Source organism: Nomascus leucogenys, chromosome 8 (assembly GCF_006542625.1).
Source record: "Nomascus leucogenys isolate Asia chromosome 8, Asia_NLE_v1, whole genome shotgun sequence".
Classification (NCBI taxonomy): domain Eukaryota; kingdom Metazoa; phylum Chordata; class Mammalia; order Primates; family Hylobatidae; genus Nomascus; species Nomascus leucogenys.
This window is the reverse complement of record NC_044388.1, coordinates 98,502,558-98,526,826: the sequence shown is the minus strand read 5'-3', so window position 1 is coordinate 98,526,826 and position 24,269 is coordinate 98,502,558. Positions and strand designations below refer to the sequence as shown.

At 50.9% G+C, this 24,269-nt stretch overlaps 1 protein-coding gene across 2 annotated transcripts; it reads right to left on the bottom strand.

Annotated features, from left to right (window-relative positions):
- Window positions 1-475: 475 nt before the first annotated feature.
- PTGS1 (prostaglandin-endoperoxide synthase 1) lies at window positions 476-23,348 on the bottom strand. 2 transcript variants are annotated; one of them, XM_030817768.1, is made up of 12 exons: window positions 23,051-23,348; window positions 22,617-22,703; window positions 22,055-22,277; window positions 15,696-15,812; window positions 15,138-15,278; window positions 14,793-14,936; window positions 12,253-12,434; window positions 12,058-12,141; window positions 10,037-10,283; window positions 7,199-7,374; window positions 3,459-3,606; window positions 476-1,588 (listed from the first exon to the last, which is right to left on the bottom strand). In XM_030817768.1, exons 3-12 carry the CDS (start codon window positions 22,071-22,073, stop codon window positions 1,233-1,235), a joined length of 1,614 nt encoding a protein of 537 aa, XP_030673628.1. In that variant the 5' UTR covers window positions 22,074-22,277; window positions 22,617-22,703; window positions 23,051-23,348; the 3' UTR covers window positions 476-1,232. The 2 variants fall into 2 exon arrangements, with proteins under 2 accessions (XP_030673628.1, XP_030673629.1); XM_030817769.1 differs by lacking the exons at window positions 22,055-22,277; window positions 23,051-23,348 and adding an exon at window positions 22,803-22,883 and having other exon boundaries at window positions 7,088-7,374.
- Between the last annotated feature and the right edge of the window lie 921 nt (window positions 23,349-24,269).

Here is a 24,269-nt window from a genome sequence, read left to right as displayed (position 1 = left end):
AGCTCTGGACTCAGCCTGCGTGAGGTGTGTCACTCGACCACTCTGAGGCTGCTTCCTTGGTTTTGAAATGGAGATTATACCACGCACTTCACGCTGTTGGTGTGAGAACAAATGAGAATTAAAAGTGTGAAATTGGAACACAGTATGTGCTCTGCTCCCTGGGTGTCCCCTCTGTTGTATGCTCTGTAAGGGAGAAAGTTGTTTTAATCAGATGGTGGGAACTGAATGTTATACCTCCCAGGGCTGGGGCAATGGGTATTTTAAGAGAACTTCCTGAAAAGGGCAGTGCCTGGCCGGCAGGGAGAAAGGAAGCACCAGTGGTAGCATGTCTATACAGTGATGGGCCCAAGGATCCCAGCAGAAAGTCTCATGCTGCAACCTTTAGCACGCCCAGCCGTGGCTACGAGAAAGGCTAGCCACGTTCCAGTGTTGCCTCTGCTTTGGAGGATGGGACCAAAAGAGATATATAACAGGCAACTTTAGAAAGCGAATTTTATTAGCTTCATGAGAAACAGCTGCCATGAGTCAAGACCTGGATGGGGATAGAGCTCTGGTAGCTTCCAACCAATGGCGTGAATAAAGCCCACCTGTTCTCTCTACATCCTCAGACCAGGGTCTTAGTGGGGGTCCCAAGAAGAACACCCCACCTCCTTGCCCTCTCAGTGCAGGCACAGATTCAGGGAATGCATTCTTGTTGGACCTTAGGATCTCCCGCTCTATAATATCTCACTGAACAGGAAAATGAATCAAATCCACATTCTAGACACTCAGATGCTGACAGATTTGGGATATGAGCCACTGTTCTGGATCATCAGCCAGGAACGCAACACTTTGAATCACCAACCAGAAAGTCAAGATTCTGGAATGCAAAATAAGAACCCCCTAACTTTCTAGCAGATTTCATCAGTAGCTCCACATTCTAGAATGACTGTGTTACAAATCAACCAGAAATCTGACATTCTAGGTTGTCAACTAAGAACCCAGTATTCTGGCAGACCAAATGAGAACCACTCCTAACAGTCTGAAGGGCTAACAAGGAGTTCAGCATTCTGGAAGAACAAACAGAACCACAATATTCCAGATAATGGGTGAGACTCGAAGTTCTAAATGTCAACCCCAACACTCACCATGCCAAACCAGAAAATGAGCATTTAAGACCATCAGCCCTGGCCTCAACACTCTGGAATGACAAGCACAAAGCTCCCCCCTCTAGAATGCTGCTTTCCTGCCCCTCAGAGCTCTGTGGATGGTCGCTCCACAGCAGGCCCATCATCCTGACTGGCATCCGGCACACGGAAGGAAACGTAGGGACAGGTCTTGGTGTTGAGGCAGACCAGCTTCTTCAGTGTGGCCGTCTTGACGATGTTAAAGCCCATCTCGCCGCCAAATGTGCTCGGCTTCCAGTACTCCGGAGAACAGATGGGATTCCCTAGGAGACCCTTGAGGGAAAAGGGAGCCCCAATCTCTATCATACTCTCCCCAAAGATAGAGTTTGGATGGCACTTTTCAAGAAGCAGTCCGGGGTAAAACTCCAACGCATCAATGTCTCCATACAACTCCTCCAACTCCGCTGCCATCTCCTTCTCTCCTACAAGGAGATAAGGGGAAACGCTAGCATCAGATCCATGATGCCATTAAGGTCAACCTAGGGTGGGATCCTTCCAGGTCCACCTTTTTCTGGAGCTAATAGGGACTCCAGGAGAATAACTTGAGCAACTGAGCATGTGCCCTAGAATTTGGCGTGGTTAGCACTGGGGAAAAGGGACAAGAGGAAAAGCACAAATTGCCCCCCCTCAGGGACAGGGTCTAGGGAAGGAAAATGCTACTAAAGAGAAAGTCAGGGGCCTAGATCTGCCACCAAACAGCCTATAACCTTGAGCAACTCTGGGCCCTAATTACCTGATCATTACAAAAGGGAGAATGCTCCCCATCTTGCTTCCTTCACAGACAGATTTCAAGACCTTAGCCTGGGCCAAGCCCTTTTATTACTGGAGCTCAAAGATGTAACATGTCCGAGCTCACACAGAAATTCAGTGGCAGTGTTCCTTCTGCCCCCGGGGACCATTTGTCGTGGGAGAGTAAAGAATAACTAAGATGCTGTTCCAGGATCACAGGGAACTCACTCACAGAATCTGCTCCACTCTGCAATACCCACATGTTCATGGATAGTGGCCAAGGGGAGACAAATGTGGAGCTTCCCTGCTTCCCTGACCAGTTCCTCAAATCCATCCTCCATTGGGAACTCTCATGGGCCATGTCACACTCTGCTTCAGTGGCTCCCCATTGTATGTGACAAGGGCTGGCAACTTAGCTGCCCAACATCTGAGGATATTGGGGGAAATTATATATATATATACACACACACACACACTCACATATATACATACACACACACACATATATATATACACACACACACTCACATATATACATACACACATACACATATATATACACACACATATATATGTGTGTGTATATGTATATATGTATAGATATGTATATGCATATATTGATATGTATGTATATATACTCTAGTCATATATATATTCATATATATGTATATATACTCTATTCATATGAATATGCAGATTCTTGGGCACCACCCAGGCTGGTTGAATCAGAATCTGTAGGAGAGGCATCTGAGATTTAGTATCTTAATCAGCTTTCTAAATGATTTTTATGCAGCTGGCCCATAAGTGGGTACTTAGAAAGCACTAGACCAAATAAAACTCAAAATATTTAGTATGAAAACCAAGATTCTACATGGTTTGGCCCCAACCTCCCATCACTAATCACCCCCACAACATAAGCTCCTTGCCCCAGCCACATCTATGACTTTCCCCAGATACCTGCTGTCTGACCTCTATGCCTTTGTACTTTCTTTTTTCTTTTTTTTTTTTTTTGAGATGGAGTCTCGCTCTGTCGCCCAGGCTGGAGTGCAGTGGCGCAATCTCGGCTCACTGCAAGCTCCGCTTCCCAGGTTCACACCATTCTCCTGCCTCAGCCTCTCCGAGTAGCTGGGACTACAGGCGCCCGCCACCACGCCCGGCTAATTTTTTGTATTTTTAGTAGAGACGGGGTTTCATCGTGTTAGCCAGGATGGTCTCGATCTCCTGACCTCGTGATCCACCCGCCTCAGCCTCCCAAAGTGCTGGGATTACAGGCGTGAGCCACCGTGCCCGGCAGCCTTTGTACTTTCTATTGCTCTGCCTAAAACACTCCTCCCTCTCTTCTCCCACTGAAAATGCCATTTGTTCTCCAAACCCAGCTGAAAAGTCACCTTCTCTCCCCAAGCAGGATTATTTGCCACCCTGGCACAGCACTTCCACACCCGTTATAAGTCTGGTTGTTACACATTGCCACATGTATTGTCCCGTTCTATTTCCTTGATGTCTCCCTGACTTTGCTGCCAGTCCCTCAAGGGCAGGGACTGCATCCAGGAAACAGCTGCTCACCTACGAGCTCCTGGAAGGAGGTGTAGGGCTTCATGCCAAACCTCTTGCGGTACTCATTGAAGGGCTGCAGCCGCATCTCCCGAGACTCCCTGATGACATCCACAGCCACGTGCAGGACGTGGTGGTCCATGTTCCTGCCCCCACCGATCTGCCAAGAGAGAAGCACAGCAGTGGTCTGGGAGCCGGGCCAGGCTGTCTTGGAGCCTGGGTAAGTTCCTGGGACAAGAGCTTCCAGTGGGAGTCCCTTCTGAGCTAGGATGGAGAGTGTTGGGCAGCCTAGCAGATGTGATGTTGCAGGCCTGCCCCTGGGCCTGCTGCTGTCATGCTCTCTCAGGAAGCCCCTCTGAGTCTCAGCTTCCTCATTTTTTTTTTTTTTTGTGGGATTTTTTTTAGACACTGTCTCACTCTGTTGCCCTGGCTGGAGTGCAGTGGCACGATCTTGACTCAGTGTAGCCTCAACTTCCTCAGGCTCAAGCGATCCTCCCACCTCAGCTTCTCAAGTAGCTAGGACTACAGGCACGTGCCACCATGCCTGGCTAATTTTCTTTTATTTTTGTAGAGGTGAGGTCTCACTATATTGCCCAGGCTGGTCTCAAACTCCTGGCCTCAAATGATCCTCCCACCACGGCCTCCCAAACTGCCGGGATTACAGGCATGAGCCACCACATCCGGCAGCTTCCTCATCTTTGAAGCATGGAATGGACCAGGAGGACCTCTCTTGTGGCTCACACTGCTCCCCAGTCCGTTGAGTTACACCAAGAGTTAGTGTAACCCCCTGTGAAGGGAGGGAAAATAGAACTCAAAGCCCAGGTAACCTGGTGAGATAAAAAAGGCTACAGAAAAAGATTCTGATTACTAACAGTCAAGGCGCATTAGTCTAAAGAAAGCTCTGGTGCTGGCCAGGCTCAGTGGCTCATGCCTGTAATCCCAGCACCTTAGGAGGCCGAGACGGGTGGATCATTTGAGGCCAGGAGTTCAAGACCAGCCTGGCCAACATGGCAAAGACCCGTCTCTACTAAAAATACAAAAATTAGCTGGGCGTGGTGGCAGGTGCCTGTAATCCCAGCTATTTGGGAGGCTGAGGCAGGTGAATCGCTTGAACCCAGGAGACGGAGGTTACAGTGAGCCGAAATCACACCAGTGAACTCCAGCCCAGGCAAGAGAGCAAGACTGTATCTCAAAAAAAAAAAAAAAAAAAAAAAAAGGAAAGAAAAGAAAGCTCTGGTGCTTAGGATGAAATAATAACATTCATGCTTAACTTAAGAGATAGTCATTTTGATAGAACAACTATAATTGGGCAAAAAAGAAAGGCATGGTTGGATGCAATCATATGAGCAAAGCAAGGAGAGGATGGTGCCAATTACAGCTTTACAAGCTGTGGGGCTGTTGAGGGTTGAACTGTGTTCCCCAAAATATTAAGTATGTGTTGAAGTCCTAAGTCTCTGCATCTGTGAATGCATCCTTATTTGGAAATGAAGTCTTTGCAAAAGTAATCAAGTTAAGATGAGATCCTACTGGATTAGGGTGGGCTCCAATCCAATAACTGGTGTCTTTATAAAATGAGGAAAGACAAGCTCAGGGAGAGCACCACAGGATGACAGAGGCAGAGACTGGAGCGATGCCTCTGCAAGCCAAGGAATGCCAGGGACTGTCGGCCACCACCAGACGCCAAGGAGGCATAGAGCCTTGAGAGAGAACATGGCAGCGCTAACACCTTGAATTCAGACTTCTAGCCTCCATCTGTTGCTCTGAGCTTCCCAGTTTGTGGTACTTTGTTGCAGCAGCCTGAGGAAACTAATATAGGGACCTTGGGCAGCTATTCAAGCTAAGTTTGAGTTCCCGCATATGTAAAAATGGGGAAGGGAAGAGCATCTACCTGATATGGCGGTGGTCAATTTAAATGGGATAAACTATGCAAAGCTGTTATCTCAGTATCGGTCACATGGGAACCCCTGAGAGGGTAGCCATGGACAATGGTTATCAGGGGAAGCCCTGTCTTATCATCACTCAACTGTTCTTAATATCCTGAGAGTCGCCTGTAATCCCAGCATTTTGAGAGGCCTAGGCGGGCAGATCGCTTGAGCCCAGGAGTTCAAGACCAGCCTGGGCAACATGGCAAAACCCCATCTCTATTTATAAAAAAAAAAAGAAAAAAAATCTTGAGAGTCAATACATCTCTGCGGCCTTTCTGCCTTGTGCCAGGTACGATGCCAGGGCTTTTCACGCACATCATCATGGTCATTCCTTGAAAACGTTCTGAAAACCGCCCAGCCTCACACAAAGGCTGTTGTCTCTGTTCATGTCTTGTGTCCCCACAAAGAACCATAAAGAAACCTACAAAGAGGCCATAAAGTAGCCAGCAGCTGCCCACCGGGGCAGCAAATGCTAATTTCAGTCAAATTACCAGAAGGAAATGGAAATCCATGTGTGCCACAGGTTCGTGACAGGGTTTAGGGACAAGGATTAGAGAGAAGCAGAGGACTGTGAGGCAACGGGGGAGCCAGAGACTGCGATGAAGCAGATGGGAGCTTCCGAATGTGGAGAAGGGGAGATTGAGGAAGGCATTGGCTGGGAATTCCAGGGAAAGAGAATGTGTTTGTTTGCTAGGGCTGCCATGACAATGCACCACAGACCGAGTGGCTCAAACAATAGAAATTATTTCCTCCGTCTGGAGACTGGAAGTTCAAGATCAAGTTGTCAGCAGGGTTGGTATCTCCTGAGGCCTCTTTCCTTGGCTTGTAGATGGCTTTCTTCTCCCTACATCTTCATGTGGCCTTCCCTCTGTGTGTGTGACCTAATCTCTTCTTCTTATAAGCATACCAGTCACACTGGGTTAGGGCCCACCCTAATGACCTCAATTGAACTTAATTACCTCTTTAAAGACCTTGTCTCCAAATGCAGTCACATACTAAGGTTCTGGCAGTTAGGATTTCAACATACGAACTTTAAGGGAGCCTCAATTCAGCCCAGAGTAGAGGCTTATGATTTAATAAACACCACAGGCACGCACTGTTACATATACCATGCCCTGAATGTCCTTCTGCTCCTCAAATTGCCATGTCCTCTGACTTCCATGCCTTTCACCCATGCTGTCATCTCTATCTGGAACACAGCCATCCCCTGCCACTAACACCACCTCTTACCCTGGGAAATCTCTATCCCTCCCTCCAATTTCTGCTCAGATGTCACTTCTTTTCCCATAACCTGCAACTCTGGGTCAGATGTCCCTCCATGACTCCCAGAGCATGGTGGGCTTTTGTACTATGGTTTATAACATACTCTTAGAATTCTGATAACATAGGAGAAGCTCTTAGAACAGTGCCTGACATACAGTAAGGGCCCTAATGCTGTTAGCTGTCATATGATTGCCATCACTTTCTAGGGTGTGAGCACTAAAAGATGAGCCAAGAACCACATAGGTCTTGTTCCCACTACATCTCCAGTACCTGGAGTAATGTCTGGTATTGTGGAATGAACAAATGAACCAATGAATTCACGCAGGAATGCTTACAACTGCCCTGTAGAAGTGACATTAGCCCCATTTTACAGAAGAAGAACCTGGAATTTGGACCCAGGTCTGCTGGATCCCTCAGCCCGCCTGCCCTCACCAGCATTCCTCTGGGGCTTACCCGGCCAGCACTCTGGCGAGAGAAGGCGTCCACCAGCGCCTCGACCCCATAGTCCACCAACATGGAGGTGTTGAACAAGAACTGCTCGTAGCTGTACTCCTGGGAGCCCACCTTGAAGGAGTCAGGCATGAGGGGGTGCCAGTGGTAGAGATGGTTGAACTCCATGGCAATGCGGTTGCGGTATTGGAACTGGACACCGAACAGCAGCTCTGGGTCAAATTTCAGCTGCAGGAAATAGCCACTCAGCTGCTGCACATACTCCTCGATGACAATCCTGATGGTCTCCCCTGGGCAGGGCAGGATTGGAAATAAGGTCAGCCAAGCACAGTGATTTAGATGCCCAGCTTGGAAAGCAGGCCGGTTGATGAGAGGTGCTTACTTTTGGTCTCTTTATTGTTGGTGGTGGTGGTGTTTATTTTTATTTTTACAGACAAGGTCTTGGTCTGTCACCCAAGCTGGGGTACAATGGTATAATTACAGCTCACTTCAGCCTGAACCTTCCCAGGCTCAAGCAATCCTCCCACCTCAGCCTCCTAAGTAGCTGGGACCACAGGTGTGTACCATCACACCCAGCTTGCTTTTTTTTTTTTTTTTTAAGAGATGGGGGTCTCACTATGTTATCCAGGCTGGTCTTGAACTGCAAGCCTCAAGCACTCCTCTCACCTCAGCCTCCCAAAAGCTCTGAAATTGCAAGTGTGAGCCACCACACCTGGCCTTGCTGTTGATGTTTAATTTTGTTTGGCCTCTTCCATTTTGTCTCTTTGTAACAGGATGTGAAAATAGAACTTTTGGTCTATTTTGACTGAGGTCTCAAGGCAAGAGCACCAGCTACTCCCACATTTCAGAGGGAGGTTCTAGGCCCAGCTAAGCAGGACATGCAAAGGAGGTGTCCAAGAATTGGTCTTGTGACCTCCCTCCTGAAGCCCTTCTGGTGGAGAGACTACAAAAGACGGAAAAGTGGAGGATTTACTGGTGAGAGCTGTCATCATGCTGACACCCTCGGTGATAGAGGGGGACTTCAAGGAGACCACTCAGAGCTGCTGCAGTGGCAAAAGAGAATACTGAGGACAGAAGGGGAGCCTAGCCCTAAATATATTTCAAAAAACATATTTCCTATATGTTCTTATATAACAGGATTCTTATAAATAAATTTTTCCTCTGCCCCATTTGTAGCTATAACCAGCTAGAAAGCAAAAAGCCAGGGAAGATGCAAATTGAACATTCTGTAACAAAATTAAAACTGGGCAACTAGACATTGTAAGAAACTGATATTCAGGCCTGTTAACTGTTAGACAAATTGGCTTTTGGAAATTGACCTGGAGCTACAGACCGTGGGATCAGCAGACCTGGATTCAAATCTTGGCTTTACCATTTCCAGCCACCTGAGCTTGGGCCAAGTTACTTAATCTCTCAGAACCTCACTTTCCTTAACTGTAAAATGTGTGTTACAATAATATCAGTGCAGCCGGGCGCTGTGGCTCATGCCTATAAACCCAGAACTTTGGGATGCTGAGGCAGGTAGATCACCTAATGTCAGGAGTTCGAGATCAGCCTGGCCAACATGGCAAAACCCTGTCTCTACTAAAAATACAAAAATTAGCCAGGTGTGGTGGTGGGCACCTGTAATCCCAGCTACTTGGGAGGCTGAGACATGAGAATCGCTTGAACCCAGGAGGCAGAGGTTGCAGTGAGCCAAGATCACGCCATTGCACTACTGTCTGGGCAACAAACAAGACTCCATCTCAAATAATAATAATAATAACATCAATGCAATACTATGTTAGGGTTGTTGAGAGAAGTAGACAATGAATACAGCGAAACTGCTGGCACAGCGCCTGGCATAAGAAGGGGTGTCCATATATGTCAGCCAAAAGTAGGAATACTAAGTGTAGACACGAGGGGGAATCCCTTTCCAATACTCACATGTCACAGATAAGACTGAGGCTTGCAACCCCTTCCCATTCAAGAAGAGCCCCCTTTGTGATGGAGTGGAAGTAGCATAAATTTTGGTAGCAACCAGACTTAAAAGTCTCCATCTGCTGAGTGTCCCTGGAGAATTCACTTAACCTCTCTGAATCTTGATTTTCACAGGGTAATCATACTTGGCTCATGAGGTTGTAGGGAAGTTAAATGGTGCCCTAGGGTCCTGCCTTTGGTCACAGCTTCATCTCCAGCCAGTTTGCTGGACAGCCTCCAGCTCTCTCTGGTCAAGGTCTTTGCGATGCTGAAACTTCAGAACCAGCCCCTCTTCCCTCTAATGACTGTTCCTATTCCTAATGCCTGGCTCTTCATGGCTCCAGTGAATTAGGCTCTGTAATTGTGACCAGCCATGCCCAGTGGTGCCCAGAGGTGGGGGAAGGGAGTTACTGGTGACTCAGAGCGAACATGGTCTGGACAGGGATGTCAGGGGCCAAGCTCCCAGGCAGGAAACCATCTGACATTTTAGGTTGCAGACTCGCCCCCGTAGGGAACACAAAAATATCCTGTCCCTGAGTCACCTAGAAGCTACCAAACTGCAGGAAGGTAGATACATGCAGGGAAGGGCACATGAAGATTCCTGAAGGCCGGGCAAGCTACAGTTTGATCCTGCACGTGCTGGGGACCACAAGTGTGCATCTGGGTGCAGCACACGGGGGATGGCTAATCAAATGTGCTGAATCACCCAGCTAATAATCAACCATCACAGTCATCCATTATCTGAAGGCCTGCTATGTGCTAGTTGCCTTCCCATTCATGATCTCAATAAATCCTTATAATCATCATTCACCCCAATGTACAGATTTGGAGACTGAGGCTCACAGAGGTTGAGAGGCCTGCTCAACGTCTTCCAGCCACTAAGCAGAGGAGAGAGGATTCTAATCCCGCCTCTACCTCTAAGTACCCCCCGCCCCCCACTTCTCGGGATGGAGGGCATGACCTTCCAGGGCAGGGCAGGTCTGGAGTCCTCACCTATGAGGATGAGGCGGGTCGTCTGGAAAAGCTGCTCATCGCCCCAGGTGGGATGCTCAGCCTTCAGCAGGTCACACACACGATTGTGCTCGCGGAGCCAGAGCGTGGCATACAGCATGAGCCCGGGAAGCAGCCCAAACACCTCCTGGCCCACAGCCATCTGGCTCTGGGGTGGGATGCCTCGGGGGTAGTGCATCAACACAGGCGCCTCTTCTACCGAGGGCGGGTACATTTCTCCGTCCAGTACCTGTGGGATGGGGCCGCCTGGCAACCTGGGGTTGGGGGTCACCCACAGCTGCCCACAACCAACTCCCTCCCACTCCTGCCTCCAGCTGCCAGTTCCCCTCAGCCAAGGCTGTTGATTCCACCTCCAAAATGTCTCTTAAAATCAGTCCCCTGCTCTCCATCTCTACCACCACTACCTCAAGCAACGCCCCCTCATCTTCCACTCTGACTCCTTTCCCTAAGTGGGCTCCCTATGTCCACTCCTAATCCCCAGACAGGCCAGTCTCTGTACTGCACCCAAGCAAAAAAGAAAAAAAGAAAAAAAAAAAAAAAACCTTTACAAAAAAAAAAAAACAAATCTTGCATCATGAGCTGACTTAAAACCTTTCCAAGTACTCTCTCTGCTCTTGGCAGAAAGTAGAATTCCTTAACACAGTCCCCACAGACATCTCCACTTTCCCGTAAATTCATTCTTACCCTCGATCACTAGGCTCAGCAAACACTCCCATTTTTACACTCCCTCCAAGTCACCAAGCTGCTCTCCACCTCTAAGCCTTTGTACTTGCTAAACCCTCTACCTGGAAAGCCCTCTCCCATTCTCAGCATCCCTAACTCCTCCTCATCCTTCATGCAACTCTGGGTTTATTTGTAACTTCCTAGGGAAGTTTTACCCATCATCCAAACACTCTAGTGGCACTCACAGCTTCTCCTTGGTGGCAGCTACAAGTGTACCTAATTATATGGCAGCTTCTTCATTCATTCAGTAAATACATGCCAAGAGACTACTACATGCCAAGTACCGTTCTTAGCCCTAAAGATTTCAGCATCAAACTTTGCTCTGGTACTTGCCTAAGATTTGCACGATCCAATATGGTAGCCACTAGCCACGTGTGGCTACTGAGCACTAGAAATGTGGCTAGTGTGAATGAAGAACAGAATGTTACTTAGTTTAATTTACTTTATTTAGGTTTATCTTAATTTCTATTTGAATTTTAAAACTGATACTTCAGCTATTGGAAAACCTTTAAGTATGCGTGGAACAAGTCGGACATGTCACTCTACTTATTCAGCTGTACATTTTATGAAATCTTAATACAGATTAGATCACTCCAGTGAAAACAGAGCATCCAAATTGAGATGTCCTGTGAGTGTGAAATATACACCAGATTTTGAAGCTTCAGCATGAAAAAAGAATGTGATATATTTTATTAATAATGTATTGATTACATGCTAAAATGCTAATTACCTGGACATATTGCATTAGGTAAAATGTATTATTAAAATCATTTCACCTGTTTCTTTTTCCCTCTTTTAATATGGACATTAGAAAATTTTAACTATGTATGTGGTTTACATTATATTTCTGTTGGACAGTTGTGATTTAGACAAAAGCCCTCATAGAATGAGCATCCTAGAATTTGTCTGTGGTTTTTTGAGGGCAGGGCCCATAACTATGATGGTCACTACTCAATCACCTGTGCCAGGCATATTCTCGTGTCCAATTAATATTGTGGAATAAATAAATAAATGCAGACTACAAATGTTTATCTCCTATTGAGCTCCAAAATCCACCTCCCCGGCTGACGTGGAAGGCCACGTCTGCTCCTCCCTGGCTTCTCATACCTGCTGCCTCCTCCCAGGGTATACTGTCACTCCTGGCACAAGCCTCCCACTCCCATGGTTGGCCCTCTCAGGACATGACCCAGACCTCCCCCCCCCGCCCCGCCCAAGCAGTCTTTGCCGGGGGAGACCATGGGAGACCCCTCCCTCTGCCCTACCCCCTGGCCCAGCACTACCTGGTACTTGAGTTTCCCATCCTTAAAGAGCCGCAGTTGATACTGACGCTCCAGATTGTCTCCATAAATGTGGCCGAGGTCTACCTGTGAACAGAGAGGGGTTCCCTCAGGTCACCAGGGTTCTGGCCCACTGTCGATGACATGGGTGTGCCAAATTAGGTCCAGAGCAGTCCTGAGCCCCTCCTAGGTACTCACCCCATGGCCCAAGGCCTTGGTGAAGCCAGGACCCATCTTGCCAGAAGTTTTGAAGAACTGGTGGGTGAAGTGTTGTGCAAAGAAGGCAAACATGATGTTGGTGCCTTGGGGGTCAGGTATGAACTTCCTCCTGAGCAGGAAGCGGCGGGCCAGGAGCTGGGCATCTGGCAACTGCTTCTTCCCTGGTTAGGGGGTAGGAAACAGCAGTAGCTTCTCCTATCTGGATCTTGCTGCCCTGGGGACACCTGGGCTCACCAAGCAAACTTGCCCAAGCAGGAAGCCCAGAGTGGCCTCCTCAGGACCACCTCCCCACCACCACCAAGTAACCCACTCTCTACCAAAAGACCCTAGAAGTATTTACGGGTGAAGTGGCATGATTTTTAGAATTTTAAGTGGCATGATTTTTAGAATTTGATTTAAAATACTTTATAAAAATATGAGAGGGGAGAAATGAAATAAGATGAAGAAACTGTGGATAAATGTTGAAACTGACAGATGGGTACATTGTTCATTCTGCTTTTCTCTCAACTTTTGTGTATCTTTGCAATTTTTCCATAATGAAACATTTCACCAAAAAGAAATAAAGAAACAGAAAAAAACAAACATGAACTCCCTTGCCCTGAGTCAAGGTAGCCTGTGTTTGCAACTGACTATGCTATTTGCTAGCTGTGTGAATACAGATAAGTCATCTCATCTCTCTGAGTGTCAGTTTCTCCATCTTTAAAAAGAGGCAAATGATACACATTTGATACAGTGAATCTGAGGATTGCAAGAGATAATGTAAGCATGGCAGAGAACCAGTGGGTAGAATTTTTTAAATCAAAGGTCAGCAAGCTTTTCCTGGAAAAAGCCAGATAGTAAACATTTTAGGCTTTGCAGACCATACAGACACGTCACATCTATTCAGTTTTTGCTATTGTAGCCGGAAAGCAGTCATAGATGACACATAAACAAATGTGTGTGGCTGTGTTCCAATAAAACTTTATTTACAAAAACGGAGAGGTGGGCTGAATTTGGCCTGCAGGCTGTAGTTTGCCAACCTATTTATTTATTTATTTACTTACTTATTTATTTATTTTTGAGACAGGGTCTCACTCTATTGCCCAGGCCAGAGTGCAGTGCCGCAATTATGGCTCACTGCAGCCTCGACCTCCTGGGCTCAACTGATCCATCCACCTCAGCCTCCTGAGTAGCTGGGACTACAGGCACACACAACTACACCCACCTAACTTTTGTATTCTTTTGTAGAGAAGGTGTCTCACCATGTCTTCCAGGTTGGACTTGAACTCCTGAGCTCAAGCAATCCACCCACCTCAGCCTCCCAAAGTGCTGGGATTACAGACGTGTGCCACCACACCTGGCCCTGTCAACCCATTTTAAATGATGCCAATCTTTCTATGTCTGGCATAAAGACAAGTCATCCTTAGAATAAGTATTGAGAGGCCTTCCTTAATTATGTCAGTGTCAAATGAGTTGTCACCCAATGCCCTCACAGAAAGGAACAGAATTTTTTTGAGTTCTGGTAAAGACATCTCTTCACAATGCATCAAGATGTGAGCCCTGATGTTGAAGGTTCAAGATCAATGGAAATTACTTGGATTAAGATGGCTGACTGGGTTCTTCTGGCAGGAAAAAATATCAAGTACCCCTAAAGAAAATCCACCAAAAGGGAAGTTAGAGGGAGTGATCTGTCAACCATAATTTGGAATCATCACTCACTGACACTGGGCAAGCATTGATTTCAGCAAAGTTGGCAAGACTCAGCTATCCTGGTAGAATGGTCATGCTTTGGGAATAGCAGCTAACCATGTGATGGAAAACCGTCACAGTAGTGCTCTTGACACCCAGGCAGGGACATGGTGCAAGGTTTTGAACCCAAAAAAGCACATAACCATGAGGCTGCACAGGACTGGCATTCAACAGTGCCACCATGTGGCAGGAACTGAAGTATAGCAGCGGTGGACTGATGAGTCTCTCTTGTCCTCTCTGTACTTGACGCTGAACTGATGGGTCTGAAATGAATAATATCCCAGGTTTTTGGATAATTACAGGTGACAAGGGAAGTCTTACAAGGAAGACCCCTGCCAGTGTGGCTAAGTGGAGTCTTGAGCAACGAAAGAAAAAAATGTGACTTATTTGTACCTTACACTGGTGAAGCATGTAAAACTATTTACATTTGTAAAGAACCAAACACAGAGACAGCACCCAATAAATAGCTCACTATTCATTCTTTCCTACGTCTCAACTTCTAAGTCACTTCCACCCCAGCAGGACCCAACTCATCATTAGAGAAGAAAGGATCAAGCAAAGAGGCACCCTGGAACTATGGAAACATTGGTCTGACTCTAGGTGACCTCAGGCAAGACCCTCTGCGGCCCTTTCCTGTTCTCAAGCCCAGGCTCTGGACATGTCATATGTCTTGCCTTGGTCTAGCCATCTGCAGAATTGGGTCAATAATTGTTCTTCTGCCTGATTTTTCCCAAAGAGAAGAACTGAGCACCTCCTGTGATCCCCAGGCCCAGCTCCTCACCCCATTTTACCTTTGGTTCCCATGGGCGTGGGGCAGTCTTTAGGCACAGAGGGCAGAATACGAGTGTAATAGCTCACGTTGGAGAAAGACTCCCAGCTGATGTAGTCATGTGCTGAGTTGTAGGTGGGGGGACTGGGGATAAGGTTGGAACGCACTGCAGAGAGCAAAAATAATGGTGACAAGGGTGTTTCCACCCCCAGCTCCACCCCAGTTCTTGCCTCCTCCTGGGTTGGGGCTTATTTTACCAGGCATCATAGACTCTCCCCACCCACTACCCTTATCAGATGCCAAGAATCCAAAAGGACTAGCAGGATTGCTTGCTCCCCCAGGTCAGGGGGCCCTGCCCGACACCCACCTGTGAGTACCAGGCGCATGAGCATCTCTCGGATGAAGGTGGCATTGACAAACTCCCAGAACCAGCGCCCGTGAGTGAGCAGGAAGTGGGTGAAAGAGGGGCTGGGCCGCAATGAATTCCGGAGCCAGGTCCATAGGCCAGCTGCAGGGGCAGTGGGAGTCACTCAGTTGGTCCCTCCTGCCAGGACCAGAAGTAGCCAGGGTGGAAGATGGGGCACTGAGGACAAGGGCCAGGATGGAACAGAGTAGCACCTATGGGGAAGCGGGTAAGGATGGAACCTTGGGAGCAATGACACATGACACAGCCAGAACCAGGCGTGAGGACAGGGGCCAGGGCATGTGGTGAAGACTCACCAGGGAACCCAGAAGCAGGGAGTGAGGGTGGACCAAGAGTGAGAGCTCATGCTGAAGCCAGGTAAGGGAGAGGGGCAGAGCCAGGCAAGGAAGGAGAACAGGGCCAGGGCCACAGAGGAGGGTAGGAAGTTAGGGTCTAGGAGAAGGGGCCCGGGGAGCAGAAGGGCTCAAGATGGAGGGAGTGAGGGCTGAAGGTCCAGCTCACGGATGGTGCAGTTGGGGCCGGAATAGCCCGTGCGGGTGCAGTCACACTGGTAGCGGTCAAGGCCGAAGCGGACACAGATGCCCTGGTGCTGGCATGGATAGTAACAACAGGGATTCACTGTGGGTGAGAAATGGAGGTCAGCGACCATGCTAGGGTGGCCTCCTGACCCCTATCTAGCCCCTGATGGGGGAATGAGGGGCCAGAGGCATGGACTTAAGTTGCAGCTCCATCCTGAATCACTGGGTGCCAGGGCTTCAGGGTTCCCCCAAGGGCCCCCTGTTCCCACCTCTGTGAACATAAACCCCCCATCCTGACATTTCCAGGCCCTGCTCTGAAACTCCAGCCTAGCCCACATCAGGCCCCCAGGGGAAGTGCCCCCTCCCTCCCTATTGCCACCAAACGGTGGCAGGAGAAGAGTCCCCGGCTGTGACACTGAAGGTTAAGAAAAAGCTGATAAAGTTCCACAGCCACGGGCTTCTAGAGCGCTCACTTCCTGCCTAGTCAGAGTCCAGCAGCAAGAGCAGGCCGGGGCGGTGGGGGCGGTCAGAAAAGGGACAAGGATGAGGAGGGGGACTTCTCCCAGACCACCACCCCAGGCTCTGAGCACCTGAACACTAGGAAAATGAGATCCCTCACCATTCCTCCATTTCTGCAGAAGGTAGAGAAGAGCAGATATCATAATGTCCACATTGCAGATGGGGAAATTGAGGCCAGAAAAAGGGAAAGCCAGACCTATCACCCCACAAGGCTCACCAGACCAAAGGCCCATCCCTTCACTTCCACTCCACCCCCACAGCCTCAGCAGCCAAGTCTAAGGAAAGAAGTTTTCCAGACCCCGGGGACAGAGGGTGGGTGTGCAGGAGGAGGGGGACTCCAAGGTCTCGGCCGCCTCAGCCCCCATTCCTGATGGAATCAGACTTGGCCCACATCAGGGTGGGGTCTGGGCTCTAGGATCCAGAGGAGGGTCACAGACCAAGGGAATAGGAGAGACAGGGCTGGAAAATCTCCTGGGAGGGTGCGTGGAGCCCTGGCATCCGCCCTGCTGCCTCCTGGAGAAACTCTATAAGGAAATCCCTCTTGGCATCTAACCTAGATCCCTCAGACCAGCACCCCCTTGCTAAATCTGCCTCAGTGATTCTTTAGCAGCAAAGTGACAGACTCCTCAGGTTCAGTAGGATCCACCATCACCCCCACCACCACCACTGTTCAGTGAAGGAAACTGAGGTTCAGGGAGAGGTGACAACTTGGCCAAGGAAACAGAACAGAGCTGGGCAGACCAAAACCTCCTGGCTCTTGGCAGGAGGCTCCATCTCTGACCTTACACGGAAAACGCCAGGCTCCTTTCTGCAAACATACTTCCTTATCTGGGCTCAGAGCCAACGTTACAGGGAACATGTATTCTTTGTGCAACTGGTTATTGCAGGTCAAAAGGGTAGTGAAAGGCCGGAACAGCTGAGGATGAAATGCTGTCATCTCAGGGTGCTAGGATCAGAGAGCATGACCCTGGGCAAGACCTGCCCCCTGTCCCCTGCCCTGGTCTCAGTCTCCTCACTTCACAGCACAGGGCTTGACCTGGGCAGCAGAGTCCTCTTGGTCCCCACGTCGAAGACGGCAACACCACCTCACATACATACATACACACGCGCACACACACACACACACACACACACAAGCAAGGACCACAAGAATCATGCAAATGGTTTTGCTTAAGCCCTGGCAACTCCCCACGGCCCCACAATGGCCCCAGCAGGGGTGTAGGAGGGAGGGGTCAGGGGAAGAAGGCTGGACAAAAAGGCTTTATCAGGCAGCCACAGGCGAACCTGACAGGCAGGATCCAGGGAAAGGGCCTGGCAGTATCCCAGCCCCCACCTCCCCCAGCCACAGGCCCAGAAAGGCCAAGAGGCCTCTGGATCAGCCCCCGTGCTGGCTCAGAGGTCTGGTTCCCCCTAGAAAGGACTTGTCACTCTGCTAGAACTCTTCTTCTTGCCCCTCCTGCTGGCCTGGCTCTCTCACCCGCCCAGGAGCCCCTGTAGCACCCACTGCCCAGCTCCCAACCCTGGCACACAAGGTCCCCTAGGACTCACGGTTCAGTTCTACCACTCTAAGGGCACAGGGGTTAGGCCTCCCCTAGGCTGAATTTCCCCATCCCTGCCACAGCAGAGATCTCAAAATGAACTCCAGAGGTTCGTGCAGCTTAAACATTCTGCGCCAGCCCCTCCCTTAGCCCCAAATCGTCAGCATCTCCATCCTTCATTCAGGCTGTTAGCCTCCTTAATACATTTCCTCCAAATCAGCTGAGCCTATGCCTTGCCTCCCCAAGAAGGCTTCCCCGAATGTCCATACTCCCTCTCCCTTGCCCTGGCTCCGGCTTCCAATTCAACCTGCTCTTCTCCATCATAAGCTTCCAGGAGAAGGGATCCCCCCTTCCCTTCCGGCTTTCTCTTCCCCCAGCACAGGCTATGCACACAGCTGGGGCTTAACCAGGTCTGGGATCCAGATGTGGTAGCCAGAGCTTAACGAATGTTTGTGGAATAAATAAAATGAAGTGAGGAGATTGGTCACCCCCAGCCTGACCAAAAGGAGTCCCTCATCTTCCAGGCCCTCAACAGCTGTCTGAGGTGGAGCCAGAAGGCCTCCGGCGATGGCCCTAGAGCTCTGCCTCGGCAGGCAGAAGAGCCACAAGCTCCAGATGCTGAAGCTGGAACGGCTGCCCACACCCTCTCTGCCAAGAGAGGCTGTGCAGAGCTGGGGGCTCCTCCCTCCCAGGCTGGCCCGTCCAGCTTCCCCCCTCCCCTACCCCCATGTTCTTTCCATAAACACCACTGCTCCGGGGCAGGAAAAGTTCTCCCAGGAAGGACAACAGTGGGCCTGCCGCTGGTGCCCCAAGGTGTCAGCGTGGGCGGAGAGGAGACTGGGTGCCACTAGACTACAGCCGGACCATCACAGCCCAGCCAGAAAGCCAGGGCTCCAGCCGACCAAGCCCACAACCTTCCACACCCACACTCATTTATCTCCCCAGCACTCCTAGGAGAGGTAGGTGAGACTCCCCATTGCACAGTGAGGAATGTGAGGCCCAGAGAAAGCAGGAGGCTTGCCCAGACCCCACTGCTTTGAAGTTGCGGAGCCAAGACTTAAACTCCCTCCTTCTCCTACTCCTGGAGGCGCTCAGGACTGGATTTGGGGAAGGGATGGAAAGGGAGAGTCGCTTTGATGCACAGACTGGGGATGACCCAGGTGAGGTGGATTTGTCACATTTCTTCAAAGTGAGCCGTGAAAATCCAGAATGAATGAAACCAGGACCCCAGGGGGATCACCATCTCCTGCCACAACCAGACCTTTAGGAAGTATTCATACAGGAAGGCCTTCCTTCGGTCTAACTTTAATCCTGCATGTTTTCATGCCAACTCAGTTCTGTGCTCAGTGGAGGACACCCCTGTTCATCAAGAAAGAAAACCAGGGAGATGCAGGTACCAAGTCTAATTCACTTTGAGCCCCCCATACTCAGCACAGGGCCAGGCACCAAGTGGTTGCTTGGGAGAGCTGTATTGGAGAGTGGCTGCTCTTACTGGCTGTGCATTCTTGGGCAAGTCCCTCCCACCTCTGGAGCCTCATTTTTCTGTATATCCCATGAAGGGGGTTTAGCAGGGGGCTAAAGGAGGCCTTCCTTTCGACGTCCAGGCCCTTTACTCTGGGTAGAGGCAATCTGTCCCTCTCCATTATTTGTATCAATACAACCCTCCCACCACTGCCCCATCAGCAGAGAACCATCCCATTTGCTCTCACTGAGTCCCCAAGACACGCGGAGGCAGAGATGATCAGAACACCACACTGCATGCCAGACACACACAGCCGAAAGGCCAAGCTGCTAGTCCCCATCCCCACAGATGAGGACTGTCCAGGACTGCCTGGTTCCAGAATCTTCCCAAGGGTTTGGGCAAGGAACACCGCCTAGCGCAAAAGTCAGGGCTCCAGGTCCAGGACTGAGCGTGACTAGGGGACAGGCACAGCCAGGGAACACCGAGTCCTCCAGGATGCACAGGCGTCAGGCTGCAAGACTGCCCAGTGAAGAGGCAGGACCCAAATCCCCTAAAGAATAATATTTAGAGAGGCTCTGGCGACCTAGCAGCCAGAGAGAAAAAAAGAAGGTGGGGGACCCTGACTGGTCTGGCCTGGGCCCCAGTTCCCACACCTAAGCACCAGACCCAGATAACTAGGCCCAGCAGCTGGAAGAGCCTGCTGGAGGGGAAGCCCTCTCCCGGCCCACAGACCCAACTGGTGCTGGCGAGAGCAGGCGCAGATGCCCGGGCAGCCTTGGCACAGCTGGGATCTTGCCCCATGTGCCTGGGTCAGCTGGCCTGGGGCTCCTGTGCCTGGCACGCAGCTCTGGTTGCCAGGTCATGCCCTATCCCCATCTAGAAGATGGGCACTGAGTCAAGTCCAGAGACTAGAGGGGAAGTACTTGAGCATTCAGGGCCTCCCCTACCCCCGCCCCACACACACACACAGCCTTGCCTCCAGGCTGGCCTCCATCTCCTCATCCACCAGGGAAGCGAAAGCAGCATTCTCTCCCTCCGCCTGCCCTCTTAGGTGAGTGCAGCCCTCATCTCTTCATCTCCTTTGCCTCTAGAGGCAAAACACAGGCTTTGGCTTCCTGGGGCAGATGCCCAAGTAGCTTGGCCCTCAGTTTACTCACAGACTTGGAAATACGAGGGCAACCCAGACCTTCTGCCCCTGCACTCCACCTGTCATTCGTTCTTTCCTAGATCCTTGCAGGAGCCTCGGAACTGGTTTTCTGGCCTCCAGTCTCATCCCCACATTACGCATCCATCCTCAGCCTCCTGCTCCACATTACCCTTATGGTGTTTCCTGGTCAAGTCTCTTAATGTTTCCCCCACCCGCCACCTCCTTCAAGGTCCAGTCCAAATGTCATCAGATCCAAGAAGCCTCCCTCAATTCTTTGCACTGAGAGGCAGCTGCTCCCTCCCCTGAGCTCCGCACACCCTTGCTCCCTCCCCTGGACTCCCCACACCCCTGCTCTCTCCCCTGGGCTCCCCACACCCCTGCTCTCTCCCCTGGGCTCCCCACACCCCTGCTCTCTCCCCTGGGCTCCCCACACCCCTGCTTCCTCCCATGAGCTCCGCACAGCCCTGGTCCCCTTGGATGACAGTCTGTTGGCATTTCTGGCTCCACCATCAGCCTGTCAGCTCCTCCCAGCTCTGTGTCTCCAGGCCCCAGCCAAAGACTGGCATAAATAAGTCCTTGGGAATGAAAAAAAACAATTCCGTGTAAACATTTATTATATAAAAGGAAACAGAAAAGGCAAAAAACAAAATAGCACAGACCGTGGCTCATTGTGCATTAGTGAATGGACTAAAAAAGAATACAGACGGGTGGGACCTGTATACCAAGGGTGCCTGGATGAGGCCAGATGGGGCCTCAGAGGAAGTGCTGGGCTGATCCAGGGACTGACAAGATGGGTCAGCGAGGCAGCCTGATGAGCCCCTTCTACTCCCCACCACCAGCTCACTGTGAGGATTCAGACAAGTGGCCTCACTCCCTCTGGGCCTCAGCGTCCCCTTCTGTAGACTGGGTCTAACGCATCTGTCTGGCAGGGCTGTTGAAAGCACCAAAGAGGTGGATGTCCACAATCAACCTTTGTAAACTTTAAAGTGCTGGCCACATGAGCCTTCCTCCTCCTCTTCCCATAAACCAGACTTTTATTCAACCCAAACCCTTTTCTAGAGCACCCTCCATCCTCTCTTTGGGTTCCCTAAATGCCACCCACCCAAAGCCTGTTTCAGGAAACTTGGTCTGATCCAAAATCCATGTACATATCTTTCCTCTCTCCCCTACGCACCAGGTCCTTAGAGCATCACAGCAGAAAGTGCAGATTCCCTCTGCCCCCTCTTGCCCTCTCTGGGCCTCATTTTAGAGATTTTACACAGCTAGGTGGTGAAGGAAACTATGTCCAGCTGGGACACATGCACACACACACACACACACTCACACACACGCACACACACGCTCACACACATGCACACACACACGCACACACACACGCTCACACACACGCACACACACACACGCACACACACACAGAAGCAGTGAGCTGGGGGAGGAAGGTTGGCTGAGCCAGGAACTAAATTCCTTCACCTGGAACCTGGCACATGCATGGGGGAGGGAAGGGCGGAATTTCTCCATCAACCTCCCCCATGAAACCCAAAGTGGCTCAGGGTCCATTGTGGGTAGAAGCAGCTTTCTGTGGAAAGACCTTGCAAAGTGTGTGGAGGCAGACAGACCTGAGTTCAGATCCTGGGCCCACCATGTATTGTGTGAGCTTGGGGGATCGTGGCACCTACTGAGCCTCAGTTTCCTCATCTGCTCAATGGGGATCTCTTACACCCCAGAGGAAGCATCCCGGCTCCTAAATGTATTTCCATCTCCCATGTTCTCCCGAGGTCTTCACCAGGGGAGACCTTCTCCACTGGCAATGGGAATCAGGATGGGTTCTCCAGACGGTTAGAGGCTGGAGAAAGGGAACTCATTTCCCTTGGTGCCTGCGGCTTCCTCCCAAAGAGGCCCCTATAGGAAACGGCGGGGTTGTTGGGTGCAGAGGCTGCTTAGACATCTGGGGGCCAGAACAGGTGAGGGGGATGGATAGGGACTGTCCCTTCTCCCCAAGTTGGCACCAGATCCCAGTCTGCTGTTTCCCCTGAAAGAACTAGATAGCTCATTAGCCAAGGCCACACCCCCGGGGGGCTTCAGGGAGCCCCCACCCACCAAAAAACAGCCTCAGTCCCCTTTCTCAGCACCACGAGCAGAAAGGGGAAGCCGGGCCCGCTGGAGGGGAAAGGAGGGGGTTGACACCAGGCCAGGGGCGCAGGACCAGGGATTCCCATGGGGAGGGATGGGGCCGCCTACCTGGCGTGGGCGCCCCTGGGTCCGCGAGCAGGATGGGGAGCGGCGGCAGCAGGAGCAGGAACAGCAAGAACCAGAGCAAGAGACTCCCTGCAGAGGAGAGAGACGAGGGGCTGAGCCTGGCATTCAAGGCTCCGCCAGGAGGCCAAGAAAATTCCCGGGCGCGCGGGACACCGGGGTCGCACTCACGGCTCATGGCGCGGCTGCTGGGGTGCGGGACGCAGAGTGCAGGCTCCTGTGCGTGCGCCTCGCACACTGCCTGGAGCTCCGGCCCATCCCCTCCCCACCCTTTCCCGGCTCCACCCCCGCTCCTCCCTCCAGCTGTCACCTCGGCTGCCCGCTTACTTCCTCTGCCCAGCCCCGGCCAAGGCATTTTATTAATTAGTGTATGATCGCTGCTAAGGCGGCTTTTCACCCGAGATCCTTGAAGCACTTACGTTTCTAATGCCTGGTGGCACCAGATATAGACAGGAAACTGAGGCTCAGAGACGATGCTCAATGCTGAGGTCACCCAGGGCTGAGGGACAGAACTGAGGATGGAAGCGGCTCCTCTGAACCACACACCCTGCCCCGCAGAGAAGAAAGGGTCTCAGAGTTCCCTTCTGTAAAATGGGTCTAACGCACTCTACAGAAAAGGGTAGAGAAGAAAAGGGGCTAGAAATGGGGCAGTCCGCAGAGCAGAAAGGGGGCTAGAAATGGGGCAGTCCAGCCTGGCCTGCTGGTGGTTTCCTAGATGAGAAACTCACTACTCCTCAGACAGATCAACAGGAAGGACTTACTTCCCCCATGGGCTGGTCTCGGCCCTCTGAAGCCACAGGTCTCTGCCAGAAATGAAGAGACCGGGCTCCAAAGTCCAAGAGAGCCTAGTTCAAATCCAGACTCCACAGCTTACTGACCGTGTCACCTTGGACAAGGTACTTATCTTTTCTAGCCCTCAGTATTCTCATCTATAAAATCGGCTTAATAGCAAAAACCATCCCAGAGGGTGGTTGTAAGATTCAATGAGGGAATGCACACAAATCTCCTGGTGCAGTGCCCAGCATGTGGTAGGTGCTCAGTTATCAGAAGGCATTTTTTCAAAGATCTCTGAACTCAGATTCCAGGGCTGGCCAGGGTCCATGTTGTAGCCAGACTCACATCCACCACTGAATTTACAGAATCCCAGCATCCAGCTCTCCTTTTCTCCAGCTCAGGAAACACCTAGAAGGAGGAAGGAATAGGTCCAAGATCACCCAAAGTCCCCTGGTCCTGGCACCCACAAGTCATCTCCCTCAGTTTCCCCGGCACACCCAGCCATCCTGTGGGCCCCAGAGTGGGGAAAGCCAGCAGGAGGGCTCAGAGGTTCTTGTGCTGGCTCCTGGGCATCGCTGGGTGCAGGGTAGAAATTATGCCAGGTGGGAGAGGTGAGACCTGCTGGGAAGCCCCTCCCCCATTCTCACCCAAGCTGTTCCCATGCTCCCCTGGGACAAAAGCCAGCTGCCCTAGGGAGACAGAGCAAGCCAGGGCAGACCTGGAGAAGGAGTGGGGCAGGTGAAGGGCCTGGAGCTCTCAGGGTGCCGGGACCGGCTTCAGCCTTCCTTTCCTCCCCAAATCAAGGGCCCCCTGGCATTCACAGGGCAAGGAGATGGGATTATCAGCAGAAGGGATGGGGACAGG